Source organism: Neodiprion lecontei, chromosome 3, assembly GCF_021901455.1.
Source record: "Neodiprion lecontei isolate iyNeoLeco1 chromosome 3, iyNeoLeco1.1, whole genome shotgun sequence".
In the NCBI taxonomy this organism is placed as follows: Eukaryota; Metazoa; Arthropoda; class Insecta; order Hymenoptera; family Diprionidae; genus Neodiprion; species Neodiprion lecontei.
This window is the reverse complement of record NC_060262.1, coordinates 1,538,952-1,553,389: the sequence shown is the minus strand read 5'-3', so window position 1 is coordinate 1,553,389 and position 14,438 is coordinate 1,538,952. Positions and strand designations below refer to the sequence as shown.

At 42.8% G+C, this 14,438-nt stretch overlaps 2 protein-coding genes across 7 annotated transcripts; both read right to left on the bottom strand.

The window, feature by feature from the left end:
* Positions 1 to 764: 764 nt before the first annotated feature.
* Positions 765 to 9,490, bottom strand: LOC107223610 (phosphatidylinositol phosphatase PTPRQ). Of its 5 annotated transcripts, none has more exons than XM_015663345.2 (27): positions 8,984 to 9,490; positions 8,691 to 8,846; positions 8,172 to 8,455; positions 7,810 to 8,005; positions 7,129 to 7,710; positions 6,924 to 7,064; positions 6,724 to 6,861; positions 6,487 to 6,602; positions 6,141 to 6,333; positions 5,734 to 6,051; positions 5,374 to 5,621; positions 5,206 to 5,287; positions 4,550 to 5,073; positions 4,220 to 4,476; positions 3,809 to 4,094; positions 3,660 to 3,747; positions 3,485 to 3,561; positions 3,268 to 3,402; positions 3,054 to 3,194; positions 2,779 to 2,976; positions 2,504 to 2,700; positions 2,323 to 2,426; positions 2,018 to 2,232; positions 1,816 to 1,947; positions 1,327 to 1,481; positions 1,065 to 1,200; positions 765 to 1,003 (listed from the first exon to the last, which is right to left on the bottom strand). In XM_015663345.2, the coding sequence occupies exons 1-27, from the start codon at positions 9,195 to 9,197 to the stop codon at positions 929 to 931; spliced, it is 5,388 nt and encodes a 1,795-aa protein (XP_015518831.2). In that variant the 5' UTR covers positions 9,198 to 9,490; the 3' UTR covers positions 765 to 928. The 5 variants fall into 5 exon arrangements, with proteins under 5 accessions (XP_015518831.2, XP_046589839.1, XP_046589840.1 ...); XM_046733883.1 differs by having other exon boundaries at positions 2,341 to 2,426; XM_046733884.1 differs by having other exon boundaries at positions 5,374 to 5,492.
* A 361-nt stretch (positions 9,491 to 9,851) lies between these two features.
* Positions 9,852 to 13,028, bottom strand: LOC107223609. 2 transcript variants are annotated; one of them, XM_015663344.2, is made up of 5 exons: positions 12,001 to 13,028; positions 11,674 to 11,919; positions 10,887 to 11,287; positions 10,655 to 10,809; positions 9,852 to 10,480 (listed from the first exon to the last, which is right to left on the bottom strand). In XM_015663344.2, the coding sequence occupies exons 1-5, from the start codon at positions 12,623 to 12,625 to the stop codon at positions 10,174 to 10,176; spliced, it is 1,734 nt and encodes a 577-aa protein (XP_015518830.2). In that variant the 5' UTR covers positions 12,626 to 13,028; the 3' UTR covers positions 9,852 to 10,173. The 2 variants fall into 2 exon arrangements, with proteins under 2 accessions (XP_015518830.2, XP_046590582.1); XM_046734626.1 differs by having other exon boundaries at positions 10,887 to 11,284.
* Positions 13,029 to 14,438: the final 1,410 nt, after the last annotated feature.

Genomic DNA, 14,438 nt, shown 5'->3' with positions numbered 1-14,438 from the left:
TAATAGTGTAGTTACTGAACGATCAGATCGGTATCGCGCGAGCTTTCAATCTGATCTTCGTATTTTTGTTATACCTACCAACGAGGTCTGCACCATCAGGACGTTGTAATATTATGGCGAGCTCTATGTTCATGTTTAGGATGAGTTTCCATACATCGGTGAGGTTAGATGGAGAGGGAAATCAAGACGTCAGGTTTGGTTTTTCGTTCTTACACCGTCATCGGCGCAAACAATGATATTGTTATTATTTATGTGGCCGGAAGATCGCGCCCGTATGGAGTCAGAGTTTGTCGTTGAAAGAAGAATCATTTTCACTTATAGATTTCTGCCAGTCACTACTTGAATCTCTGGTTTGCATACTTGGCAATGTTCTCAAATCTACATATTGTCCGAATGAAGCTTCTTGAATTGCTACTTGTACGTATATATTTACGGGGTTTCTTTTTGTAATTTGCAACATATTGTATTGCTTAATAAAAGACCATGAGACTTTACGCGATATAGAATAACGTTTCGATTCAAAAATTTGTATGATACAAGTAAGTCAGTCACAAAGACGAGAATGAGCCTCACCCTTCTTATGCGTCATGCGGAAATATTTATAAATTTCGTTTTCACGTTAACGCGATAAAAATTAGCAACATCTTTAAGCTCTTCAGGTTAGCAATCACAGACCAACGTTTAAAATTCAGTCGTTGCACGTGTTATTCATGCAATTAGCTACAGAATGTATACTCCGTTCGATATTTCATACTCTTGAAAAATTGATTCAGTAATTTGCGGTGTTTATTAATTAAGATTACAATTAGATAACATGGTTTTTGTTCGTTGGAAATGATAATTTTGTATAATTGTTCCTTCGATTGAATTTTGAATGATCATCGCTTGTCGCACATTCACTTTATCCCAATACCAACAATCCGTTGGTTCACGAGAAGTTCGCGTAAGTCTCAAAACAGCCAAAGTAGTTGACCGCCGCGTCGTAGAGATACTCGAATTGCTCCTGAAATCAAGTGAACCAGTCCGGTTGGTTGTGTTTCCGGTAAAAATTCGCACCGTCTTACCTTCGATTTTACGAATCCAGGATTAGATCGGCGAACAGCTCGGACGGCGGAAATGACGTCGCATTCTCTCTCCATCGCCATTCGTTCCAACATGAAACTGAGCGCCACGTATAGTCCACATGCCGTGACGCCGTCACTGTAAAATAAATGAAATACTACGGCGTCGACGAAGGCGAGCTATCACTGCTGTACTATTTTGCTGCGTTATTTTCCGTGGAGACAAACTCGCGTCAGGATAAATGATTGAAGATTACGTACTTACCGACAAAGCACCAAGACAGGGCCTGCTTTTCTTGGTATTTTTTCCGAGGAATTCCAAAGTGATACCAGCGACTTGACCGTCGGCGGTTTTCCGCCTTCGTCACATCCCCATCCGGTACATGTTATCACGGTTACTGTTTGTAATCTTTCTTCTTCCTAAACCAGAAACGTATTATCATGTGCACAGGATAGTTGCCATCGAGGATATGTGGAACGTACTGTTAGGTAGAAAACGCGTTCAAATAAACATATGATAAAATCAAAGATTTAAATGGTGAAACTCAAACGAAGCAAGCTTAAGGTCGTTCTAAATAGATTTTTCATTGAGTTCTCCTGTTGGTGATAAAAATCCAACTTGTAGCTTCGGTGACACTTCTTGATGCCTTGTTTCATCAACTTTTAGACCTAGCCGTACGTCCCTTACATGTTCGAAATAATAGAGTTCAATCAATAATCAATTTGCCGTTAAATCTGTCGGTTATGTATGTACCTGGGAGGTATCGATAAGCAACAGTTGATGGGTTGTAAAATGTTTATCTTCGAAACTTCTTTCCGTTATCACTTGAAGATAGGGCAACGGAACGCATATCGGTTGGCTTGTTATGATGTCACAAATTGGCGTCTGTGAAAATCACGTATCGGTAATTTTTGTATTCAATGTTAGGGTAACGTCTTGTTAGTTATTTACTCACATCGTCTTGGGGCTTAGCGCTTTGCAACACTATTACCAATTCCACGTTCATTTCTCCAATTATTTTCCACGTTTCACGCAGGGTAGAGGGTGAGGGAAGTTGTGATACCAAATATTGGTTTTTCATTTTTACTCCGACGACGCTTATGATATTACTGTAATTTCCCACCCTGGCGAAACTTGGGGGCTGTTCAAACTCGGACTTGGCGGGATTTACTAAAATTCGAATATTCGATCATTATACAGTTAGAAAAGTTTAATCGATATTCCGACGAATATACTCATGGCACTCTGAAACTATCGGACCTGGAACAAGTTCAGAACCTTTGTTTCCAATGTTTTCATGAGCGAAGCCTCCTGCTGCCCACATTGATTGTAAAACCCGGTCCTGCCAGACAGCATCTTTGAGCCTGTTGTAGAGTAATGTTATCGTTTTAATCTGATATTGTTCAGCAGATAACAGATCGTTGAATTGTTTAATATTCACCTCTGCATGTCGAGTGGTAGCTGTTGCCTCATTTTATTTATCTGTTCTGGCAAATCGTTGCTACACTGCATTTGCGTTTGTCCAGCAAAAATACTTTCCAAAACTACGAGATGAGCAAGGCAGTACTGTTGGGCGTTGTCCACCATATTGGCACGATCCCCTCGCATTCTCCTGACCACCATTGGCATATCGATTACCTAAATGGTCGTGATTAGGATTCGGATGTTTAGCATTGGCGTAGGAAAACGATGGGGTGGGCGTTGCACCTTACTCACCCTCTCGACGACGGCTTGGCGTAGGCAGATGTCGCACAAAATTATGGTTCCGGTCCTGCCTACTCCTGCACTGCAGTGGACGACCACGGGACCTTTTCCGGCGGGCGTTGCCAGGATCTTTTTAAGGTAGGCGACAAGCGATTGGGTGTACATCGGCACTCCGTGATCCGGCCATCCCGTGTAGTGAAGATGCGTGATCTGTGGGAAAAAGAAAACATTGAGAAATCGTGAGTCGAATGCGACGCGACAGTCACATTTGAGCTTCTTGAACGTACCTCACGCTTATCATTTTGGCATTCTATCTGCAAGGTCCTGACGACATAATCGGCAAGCACTTCGTGGCCTATGTTCGAGACGATAATATCGCCGTATTTGATATTGCTACCACATTCCGGCCAGTACTTTTCACACTTTGTCTAAAATGTTGATAATCGTATCAATTCACCCCAGCTCGTCTTCTCAGCTCTAAGAAACTTTGGGAATCCATACCTTTCCACTCTCGATTATGTTGGCTACCATGCAAATAACTCGTGCGTTCTCCTGCCAAACCATTTTCCAAAAGTCTTTTACCGTATTCGGTTTTGGTCCTTGTGTCGCGATGTAGGCCCTCGTTTTACGGTAACCCTGTTCAACGATTAAAGATCCATGTGAGAGTGTAACGCGTAAAAGGTTCACAACAAAAATTCTCAACACCATTGTACCTTACCTGTACGTAACTTGCGTTAATATAGTCGGAATAGGGATCATCCGAAACTTTCTCAAGCTCCACTCGGTTTTTGTCATCTGTCAGTAATTATTGTAAAAAAAAACAAAACTGTTACAGGAAAATGGGTTAGTGATGAATAAAAGAAACATGTACTCAAACTAATTCGTAGACTTACACGGTACCCGATCGCTGTATCTGTTCTTCGATTTATTTTCGGGCAATTTTGCATATCGGCACGTCGACAGGAATCCTTTCGGAAATTGCTAACGGAGAATTGTACGTAAACATTTGCTTGTCTAACTATTCCATCTAGGTTCTACTCACCGTGTATTGGAATTCAAGCAGTCCACTCGCGAGGGCCTCTTTCGCGTACTCTTCAAATTCTTCGATTTTCACAGGTCGAGATTGATCATCGGATTGCACCACGTCAGGTTTACTCTGCTCGGAAACTGAACGTGGCGATAGGTTTGGTGGGGGTGGGGGTGGGTCGATTGATTGCTTCACAGCACACGGAGTCGATGTGATCTTACTAGGTGCACCAAAGTTCACACTCATCGGAAGCGAAACAGTACTGTGCTGATTCTTTTGCATCCCCGGTCTTAGGCGGGTTCTTTTATAAAGTGATAAAGTTCAAATGAGAAAAAATTGTATCGGAAAGCCATCTTATTATGGACGAATCAGCGAGGCTTTGAGGTCCGTTGAAATTGTGATTATGGATGATAAAAGTTCTCTTACCGAAAATAAATGAGTAATAGAATTGTCATGGTTAATGGGATGACGAGTAGAAGCCAAAGTAGATTCTGTTTTTGAGGTTTTTCTTGTAGGCTTCGTATAGCGGTGAACCTGGGAAGGTCATCCGTCTCCTTGGAGAACGAGTCATTTACTCGAACCTCAATTTTAAAATACTCTTTAGAAAGTAAGAGACAATTATCCACGAAGCGAACAGTTTTGCTCATAGAAATATTCACGATTTTCGGTTTGTTGTCAGTTACCTGAAAGGAGGAAAGTGTACGGACTGAGTCTCGTCGGAGGTGTTGATCCTTACGATCAGTTGAACTCATTTACCTCAATATCATTCATCAGTATTACTTCGGAATTCAAGTGTTTTTCTAATGATGGTTTTGAATCTTTTCGCTCGCAGGTTAAAAATCTTTTTACGGTCACGTGGAGCATCGTATTTCGCGTCGCATTAATTAGCGCAGGAATCCTGAGTCGGATGGTATTTTCGTCGCGTTTCATGTCGAGTTTGTTTATACTCTCGAAATCAAGGCTTGGCTTTACTGAAACGTTACGGCGGGCTGATACGCTTTCAACGTTGCGCTGATTTACCGCCTTAACAGAAATGCGGTACCGTGACGCGGTCGCGACGTTTATTGTTGTTTGGTATTCTTTCTGCTTCTCTGTTACGTCATAATTCTGCGTTATTGGATACAGGTACGTCGGATCTGCGATTAGGTTCGTACTCAAAATTTCGACGTTGATGCAGAATTTCGCGATGGTTACCGGAGTAAACGACGGATGTCTCCATTTCAATATCACCGTTCCATAAGTTTGGGGGTGCGCTGTCAAGTTCAGAGGTTTGCCAGGTGCTGAGGACGGTAAAAATATTTATCGCAGGTGCATGTACAACTCGAAACTTATTTTTTTTTAAGTATCGATTCAATAAAATGTAGGAGTCGAGGATACAGCCCAGCACTATAAAATGAAACTAATTAACTTACGCTTCTTAAACCAGTCGTCCATGTTAAACGTAACATTGTCCGGGCTTCCTGGCTCCTCCACGTGCTTGTTTTTCGCGGAAACCTGCAATTCAAATATCAACAAACTCCGTCGCTTAAACCAGTAAAACGTTGAGATTGCAATGCATTAACTAAAAGCTGTACTGTAACCTTGACCGAAGAACCTGGTTTGAAGTTAACATTTTTCAAGCAGACGTATTCCGTCCACAGCTTGCATTTCAACTCTCCATCGGAAAGTTTGTAAGTCCGGTTTAGGAACGTATGTTTTCCTAGATAAAATAATACGATGTAGGATTCAATTTCGCTCGCGCTCGTTTCTGTATGTTTCCACCGTAGAGAGGCGGTATTTTTATTTAAATCGACTTCGTATGCCTCCAAACCTTTGACTGGCTTTGGTGCTGAAACGCGTTGAATTACAAGTCCCAATTTAATGCGGTGTTGAAATATTCTGCATTATTTTTCACGATTCTCAGCATATTACTTATGATATAATTCGGTATAGGTTCTCACCGGTCGGTGGTGACCTCCAAGTCAGTTTTGCATATACGTTATGATTCTCTGAGGCTGTTTCGGCATCTCTCAAGATATAAGCTCGGACATTGTACTTCGTATACGGTTCCAGTTTAAGCTGTTTCAAATCGTAATAGAAATTTGTAGCGTTGACGGTCACCGTTATAGGCTTTTCTTCCGGTGCGTCCACTTTTTCGATGCACAATTTTGTGGCTCCGTGACGGCCTGAAATTGTCGTGCAATCCTCAGGCGCCTTCCATTCGAGGCGATCTTCTTCCTCATTGAATCGTAGATGGCTGATTTTTGCCGTGGGTATACCTGGTGACATCAAGAAGATGCGTTAATGATTATGAGAAAAATTTCGTACATTGCGGAACGTTGGAAGAATTCGTTGATGCGATACCTACTCTTTTCAAGTGTTCGAAATGTGACCGTTGGCGGACTTTTCGGGTTCGCAGGTTTGGCGATCACCGTTGCCGTGTAAAGCGCGTAGGGATTCAATTCTCTGAGGATCACAGAAGTATTCGTCACTTCGTACGATGCCTCGTCCTCACACGGCGACGATTTTCCGAGGTTCTTGCAACCGAACAACTCATCTCTCTGAGGACGCGGAAATCGCATGGTTTTACAAAACGGAATAAACAATTCGACGGTCTTCTCGAAATTGAAACGTTGCTCTTTTTTTTCGCAGCTTATTTCTCCACAGATGAATGATGTCGATAATTATTTTGATAGTTAACGAGCCGGTTTTACCTTAATTGTGACGGTGTAGTTGAGGATTTCATTTTTGTCAACAGGGGGATCCCATTTCAATTCAATGACATCTTCCGATTTATTTTGGGAAATCAAGTTTCGTACTTTTCCTGGTACTGTAATCAGATTGAAAAATACTGCTCAGAAAAATATAGTTAATCTTTGTTCAAACTATCCAGCGCTATCTCGTTTGAGCAGCTTGGATGGTTGAAACTCATTAATTGGGTCTATCTATACCTGGTTTACATAACGGTGGTGAGAGCTCGAGGTCAGCACATCCCTTATCGCAAAATCCAGTTGTCTTGTTGCAGGGTTCGGCATCATTGCAAATTCCACATTTTTTGCAATCGTGTCCGTAGAAGCCATCGAGACATTCTACGAGTGACAAGTAATCAGAATCTTATGATGCAAACGCTCACTCGATTGTTATAACTCACCTTTTACACACTCGTTAGCAATATCCGTATGACCTTGATCAGAAACACAACCGTTAGAGCGACAAATTATCCATCCTTTGTCAAAATTTGTTTTCGGCGATTGTTTCCCTTTTTCTGTCTCACCATGGAATTTATGATCTTCTGGAAGAAGCGATAATTATTTTCCGATCACGAAGAACTTGTTTTATTTAAAGTTGAAACTCACGGATTGTATCGGCATGATTTATTTCTTCTGGCAAATATATTACCGCATTCTCGGTGACGTTATTAGACAGTTTTTGACAATTGATTTTGGGCCAAGTGTACGAGTGCTTTTCTCGATAAATAGTTACGGTCGATTTTCTTGTACTGTGCGAAAGAAGGTATTTTTTACTTTGTTCGGAAATCGTTGTACAATCGTGAAAAGTTTCAATTTTCGTAGAAGCATGGGATGACTCAACCTCTGATTCGCACATTCGGAAATTATCGATTGCCCAGTAACCCCTTTCTTCATCTTCATTTATAAAGGTTTGCACTTCCAGTTTTACTAGTTTCGTGATGTCTGCCAATAACACCTCTATTTTGAACGATTCCCACAGCACAGTTTCACCGTATCTAGATGTTTCTCCTTTTCTTGATATATTTTTTAACGGAAATCTACTATTCTTATATGCATCTACCAGGGTAATATTTAATGTGCATTCGGAGCAAAGGCTAACCAGTAGTTTCATACATAATTTTTGGTCATGTTGATTGAACGCAGCAGTAGATAAGATGGTATTTTTCTGTGTCGTCAACCAATAATCGTCTGTAAATAATTGGGGTGTAAATAGCTAAGAACATTAAGAGAGATTGTGCAATTATATTTCAGATGTATGATAAAACAAGATAATTGTCTTGTGCTTACAAAGGTGGAATCGAATGCGAGTTTCTTTGTTGCTTCGAACTAGAATGTGTTTCACGTTATACCAGTTCTCAAAATTGCATTCCAAGAATGGCTCGATATCAGTACCGTTGAAAACCTTTATCGACTGGTCACTGCTGTTCCATGATAATCCAAAGGTACGCCATTCGTACGGGTGAAAAATATCTTCTTCGTTGTGCTGTATGTAAATGAAATGGTTTTACGTGAGTACCGAAGTGTCGATTATCCTAGAAGGAACGAATTCGTCACGACGCTACCTGATTTCAAGAATTTCTTACTCAGTAAAAATATAGTTGAGACAAAATGGACGTCAATGCTTCGTAAGTATAAGATTAATTCATTACCTCCCGCTTGATTTTAGTGTTGCATCCCACGTTCTGCTTCTTTTTCCCTTTCTTGGGTATTCCCTTTTCGCAGGACGCAATATTCGACATATTCCCGTTTTTAACCGCGAGGCTTATAGAAAAGCATGACGACATCGTTGCATTTTGAGTTTCGCATAAAACTACTTGAACTGAACGTCTTCCTCGGGCTGAGAAAAATACGCTGCCGAACCCCTCTGGCACCTCACCGACAAGTTGAAATTCATTTTTGTTAACTGAGTTCTCAAAGACGTATTCCTTGAAATCTGAAAGTTCCCGATAATCATCTGTGTAATTTTACTACGGTATATTGTCTGCAAGTAAAGTAGCGGACGTGCGTTAGCAAGACTGTGTCATTATAACTTCATCCGGTTACCGCAAGGTTGCATTACACATGACTGATATTTCCATATTATCGTATATTATAATTTCTGTGTTAATCGTAATATAATTAATAACGAATAAATTTTTTTAATGTCATGACCGATCAGTTCCATTTACCTTCCCATCGATAGTCGAACGCGGGACCCATTGGCTCTGTATTAGACTTGAATAAGCTCCAATTACCGGTTTTTGCCCAACGTATCTTGCAACGCAATTTATCCCAAATTGCACATTCGACGTCCTTATCTGACGCTGGGTTCTTCGGCTGAAAATCTGAAAGAGTTTCTAGTCAGGATTTTTGCCATAATTGTACTTGCCTCGCGCTGGTGCAACACAAGACAATTTGGATCATACAACACTGCTCAAAATTTGAAGATATTCTACAATTGATATCAAATTTTTGAACTCACTGGCCAAATTATTCCTTGTCTCGTCAGGTTCAAAGTCCTTCTTGGAATTCCATATCAACGCAGCGTCGTCGAAATCTGACACGCAAGTCACATTTCTTGTCGGTCCATTTTCTATCGTAGGATGGTGCAGCAAAACTAGCTCTTCGAAACTCTGTAGAACCATAAAAGACAGCAAAAACGTCAGGGTGGTAAGGGAATTGTAAGAGGAATCCATTTTCACTCAGTTATTAGATTTCTATCTAGTTTTCACCATTCGTTTCTACAATTCCGTCATTACGAATGAAATATTCACACACGGCGGTTTTCATTCGTTCTCTCGATTGTCGAATTTAACACCAGGAAAACTTCCACAACAACTTGCTAATCACATTTACGTCTAACTCACGGCCGAGTATCATTTTACATTCGAACGTTGTGATCAGACGCGAAGGAACGATATAATTTGCAATCACGGAGTATAAAATCTGTTTATTTTAAACGCAAACCATCTGACGACTCTGAGACAACTTCACCAACTGTCGGTTAGTCAGCCAATATAATAGCACAGAGAAAACTGAGCAACATGTTGTCAACTTCCGGTTTGTGTCATCGCGATAAGCAACTATAAATGCTCTTATTCGCGCTCGTGTATTGTATAACAACTTAACATTGTTCAACAATACACACCAATGGACAGCCGCTACTGACACAAGTCATTCCGGCGTTGTAGTCGAGGAACAATCTCTCTAACTATCTGAAGCTTTGTTGGAATGACATGATCCTTGCGGTCCATCGAGTCATCGGAGTCCTTAGTCATTTGCAAATCATTCCGAAAACTCGGAGCTTATTCACAACGGAGAAATGAAACAACAAACGGTCCTGTTCGACTTGATACACTTTATTCGAAGTACATTATGCGCATAATATATACCTATGTAATACGTACAGTATAATCCATTACAAAATATCTTGTGTATATGTGAAAAATTGTACAATTTCGTTGTAACGGAATTTATAGTACCTAGTATGACGACATTGTCAATAATAATAATAATTAATCTTGAAAGCATAAATAATTGCTAGCGAAAGAAATTCATACTCCTGGGTGGGATAAAACATATTATACAATAGACACGTCGATATTCTTAATCCTAATATAATATATGATAATTTTCGTGCGAGAATCGAATCGCGAACAATGGTAGATAGATTCAGGGTGAAAAATTTGGTATCCAGGAATGGACGCGTCTGTGTCGCGTCAAATCGCATCTCGGTGCGACGAGGGCGAGAAGAGCCAATGTCGCACCGAGCACAGAAACTCCGCATAACGCGCCGGCCGTTACATCGTGCAGAGGTGTTCCCCATCGGGGTGCCTTAACGGCCATCAATAAAAGACCCGCGCAACTCAGCGCTGACAATGCCGCGAGTCCAAGACCAGTCCAGGTTCGCTTGAGACTTCTGCAGGCACCGGCTAACGCGCAACAAGCCCCGCATCCGGCTGCGCTGTCGAAGTAGTATCTGAAAAAATTAGTTACGATGCGTTACGTAGTCAGCCGTTATCAAAGTGTCCTACCGTGCATGGACTCGACGGAAAAGGCCATGATCGATTTTGTTGATCAGAGTTTATGCGATGACTGCTGAAGGTGAATGCTCAAGTCAAAGGTCTACGAAACGACTTGTTCAACGTCTCACCTTCGTCCCTGAGTCCAGGAAAGGTAGAGAGATAATCCACAAGTCAGTATTCCAACCAGGATCAAGAGAAGAGGAGCGTTTCTCCTCTCGTGCTTGTCAACTCCACTTGCCAGCGTTGTGTTAGCTTCACTATTTGGCGGCGACAGTGGAGGAACCTGTTAGCAAAAAAACAGATGTTGGTAGAAGGCTGTCGCCAAAATGACGATATCTTAGTTGACCTGAGGTTACTCACCACAGCGGTTCTTGCAACGAAGGCACTTTCGACGCTTTGGTACCCGCTTCTTTTCTGGCTTTCCGATACCGCAGGGACGACTTGATACCTCGGTGAACTGCAGATCATCGGTACCGATTCTGGGCCGGACTCGAGGTACGCGTACCTTGGCGGTGGCTCGCATCTTACCAGCTCGGTCAGGTCGACCGGAGCCGTCTCGACGTAACGGAGTCTTCCGCAGTTGCTGGCGGGGCAAATATCTTGCGGAAGTCGGATCGCTCCGACCTCTGTCAATGGTAGACAGCGACGTGCCGATGGCTCCTTGTTTGGCGTCGATGTCTGTGGTCTGGTTGGCGAAAATGTTCGACTCTGTGGCGTTCCCTGCGGTGTTCCTCGCGTTCCTGGACTCAAAGTGCGGCCTGCCGGAGGGGATGGATTAGTCTCACCGTTCTGGTTAGGTTCGAGCTTGGTAAGAGCATGCTAAGATACTTGTCGGGGTGGTTCGAATCAAACGCGACGATACGAGAGAGTTGACTTTGTACCCGCGACTTCGACACTTCACGAAGTCAAGTTGCAAATTCGTGTACGGATGATGTTTCATGATTCTAAGTGAGACTTCGAGTGGAATATACGTCAATAAAAATTGTCAGTGAATTTGGATAGCTCTAATCGAGTTGGAAATTGATATGAATTGGATTGACTTTCCAATGTACGATATTCAGCGTTCGGATATTTTCGTGAAAGTGATAACTTTTCAATAATTACTCGGACGATATTGTCTGCGAATGATTTATTCAATTTTATTTACCCGAGGGTGAGCTTCCCGGTGTGAGTGCCCGTCTATGAGGAGTGCCGGAGGTGTTTTGGGGCTGATGACTCCTTTTCGGTGACAGAGTTCGTTCCTCGGATCGCGATCTTACTTTTCTCGGGGTAGTCAGTATCTCGTGGAGTTTCTGGGTAGCCGGATTGTTGCGGGGCGATATTGAGGATCCGCCGTTTCTTTCGGGAAGTGCCGGGGGGTCATCATCCTGCAACGGAACCCTTGCGTACCTTCCTGGAGACGTTTGAAAGGATTACAATGAATAAAATACGTATTCAAGTATACTTTGAAACATGTATTGGAACGTCTTCAAACCTCGCGAATAAACCCTGCCACCGTTCGCCCACGCATTGTTATCCCTTTCCTGTGGCTGGGACTTTGAAAACGTCTGTTCGCCTGGTATCTCAGCGTAACGTCCCGCGTTTCCGGTGTGATTATGAACCTGAACGACCCGCCGTTCGTCGTGGTTGGTCACCGGTCCGGAACGGGGGGAGACGAAGGTTCCTGAGTTTTGTAGCTGGCCAGGTGAATAAGCGTACCTGGCTGACCCGTGACGCTGAAGCTGTTCGTCGGGGATGAAGTCGTACTTCGAGGATACTCGATTCTGGCCGAATTGCTGATGCGGCGTCTCGTCGACGGGAAGACTGGCGTACCTTCTATGCTGCTGGGGGTTTGCAGGGTGCCGATTCAGAGGCTGCCCGACATCGCGTTCCTGCAGGTAAACGTACCGTTCACCTCCGTCGCCAATCGGCTGGTGAAAACCTGGGTTACTTTGTCCGCCATGCGTTTCTTCCGGAAGCAGTGCTGGTGGAGGCGGGGGCAGCTCGTCACCTTGGAACTGGAGTGGTGGTGGCAGGTCGTCAGGTATGAACTCCGACTGACGACAGAACGACGGATTCGTGTAACAGTGGACCCGAGTTGGGTCGTTTGCTTCCCCCATCTTCCGACTATTCTTCTAATCCGAATATTTGATTTACACTTCGGTCTAGTTCTTCAAGAGGATCAGGAGCACGCTGCTGCGGTACGATACTCTCGGTTCGATCATTTCCAGAGCGACGAATACCGTCGAGAAACGGGGTACGATCTCTTTCGGCATTACGCTCGTACGATTTTCAATACTTTTTCTACACATTTCAACGCTACGTTTTCAACCATGCGGACAGAGTCATTTTTATCACATAATTACCACCTATTATCAGCAACGAAGAAACGTTCACTGGGTACTAGCTACTTCACTGTGTTCAACGGATATCGAGAGGCGTCTAGTAAAACGTGAACTAGCCACCTTCGTGTCTGGATTGTGACTGGCCTGCTGCCACCATTCCGTTCCATTCCGTTGCAGCAGATGCTTAGGGGCTCTCCATTATCGTTCGTATATTTGTGTATGTTCACTCGTACGACACGCTTTGCCAGCGTTGCTCTCTCTCTCGCTCTCTCTCTCTCTTTGCGCGTGTGCGTGTGTGTTCGACCGTTTTCGTATAGTACTTCTATACTCTGTACGTCGAGGGGTTGTCGCGGGGTTCATTCCCCGTCATGCAACGACCGCTTGGGCCCGGTGTTTTTCTACGTGGGGGTAAATATCGATGAGACGGGGGGAACGGTCCTGACGGTATTAACCTACACTCCGCTCAAGGAACATTTCATCTTCGATAAAGGATCTTTACCAAGTTTTTTTTACACCGTGTTCGGTTTATAGCTTGACGTTTTATGAATCAAGAGGGCACGTTTAACGATTCTCTTTGTATTTGCGTAACATTATATTCCAACGTTTCGTTAAGTTTTAAATTGTTTTGAATTTTAGAGACTAGCTATTCGACTTACGAAAGTGAAATTGAACGCGAGAACAGAGTCGGGAAACGATAGTTACGAACTGGTCTTTCGCTTAAAAGGCGAACAAGTGGATAAAAATGAAAATATTGTATGATTTCAAGATCGTTTTTATCGAAACTCACGTCGGGTCTGTAATCGGAGCTCTGGGTGAGGAGGTTGTGGAGTTGATTTTCGACAGCTGCGTCGACCGTTGGACGCGTGCCTCGATCGGGGCCCAGCTGCCCGAACGCAATACATACTTGTAGACCTTTTCTTCACCCGTCGCGTTTGTCTCGACTGCAACGACGATGACTGTGCCATGTTCCTACGGTTTTATTGGCTTTGCAATAAATCGGGTTTAAAACGACCGCGAAAAGCGTTTCAATTAAAACGCGAGGTTGTTGCCCGATCGGCACGACGCCACGGAGAGTTCAACGGCGAAAGGTGCAGGGGACTGATTTTCTATCGGTGAATGAAATCGATTTGGTTTTTCATATTTTCGATGTCGTTACACGGTTTGTACATATGGGGCAATCTGTACGATTTCGACCTGAGTCTGACCCTTGACCTCTCGGATTGGAACCACGATTTTTTTATACGATTGTTCTCACTTTGAAAGGCGTTCGGGGTTTTTTTTTTTCTTTTTCTTCTCATACATTCGAATTTTCTGCAACCTTTTGAAACGATTTCATTGTTCGACATATTTAAAAAATCTGGAAAATTGTTTGTCAGGTATGAAAATTTATAAGCTCATAGCCTGAGTAGGGAGATTTTTCTTTCTTACTGTTTTCAAGCTTGTTCCGAAAAAAAAACGCTAAAAAAATTAGAATCGGAAGTCATTTAACTTTGGATGGTTGCTGAAAAATTATCGTACGTCACACCGAATTTTTGAAAATGTTTCTGATTTTTCGCAACAGTTTTTTTTCTTCTTTTTTTTTTTTTGT

Bases quoted from the DNA above. Each gene is read 5' to 3' on its own strand.
- LOC107223610 (XM_015663345.2), bottom strand. From the start codon at position 9,197: ATGGATTCCTCTTACAATTCCCTTACCACCCTGACGTTTTTGCTGTCT. The intron at 7,711-7,809 runs GTAAGCACAAGA...AATTATTTACAG, and splicing joins TCGCATTCGATTCCACCTTT to ACGATTATTGGTTGACGACA. The intron at 1,482-1,815 runs GTACATACATAA...TTTCTGGTTTAG, and splicing joins TGCTTATCGATACCTCCCAG to GAAGAAGAAAGATTACAAAC.
- LOC107223609 (XM_015663344.2), bottom strand. From the start codon at position 12,625: ATGGGGGAAGCAAACGACCCAACTCGGGTCCACTGTTACACGAATCCG. The intron at 11,288-11,673 runs GTAAATAAAATT...CATCCCCTCCGG, and splicing joins ACCGGGAAGCTCACCCTCGG to CAGGCCGCACTTTGAGTCCA. The intron at 10,481-10,654 runs GTGAGACGTTGA...TAATTTTTTCAG, and splicing joins TCCTGGACTCAGGGACGAAG to ATACTACTTCGACAGCGCAG.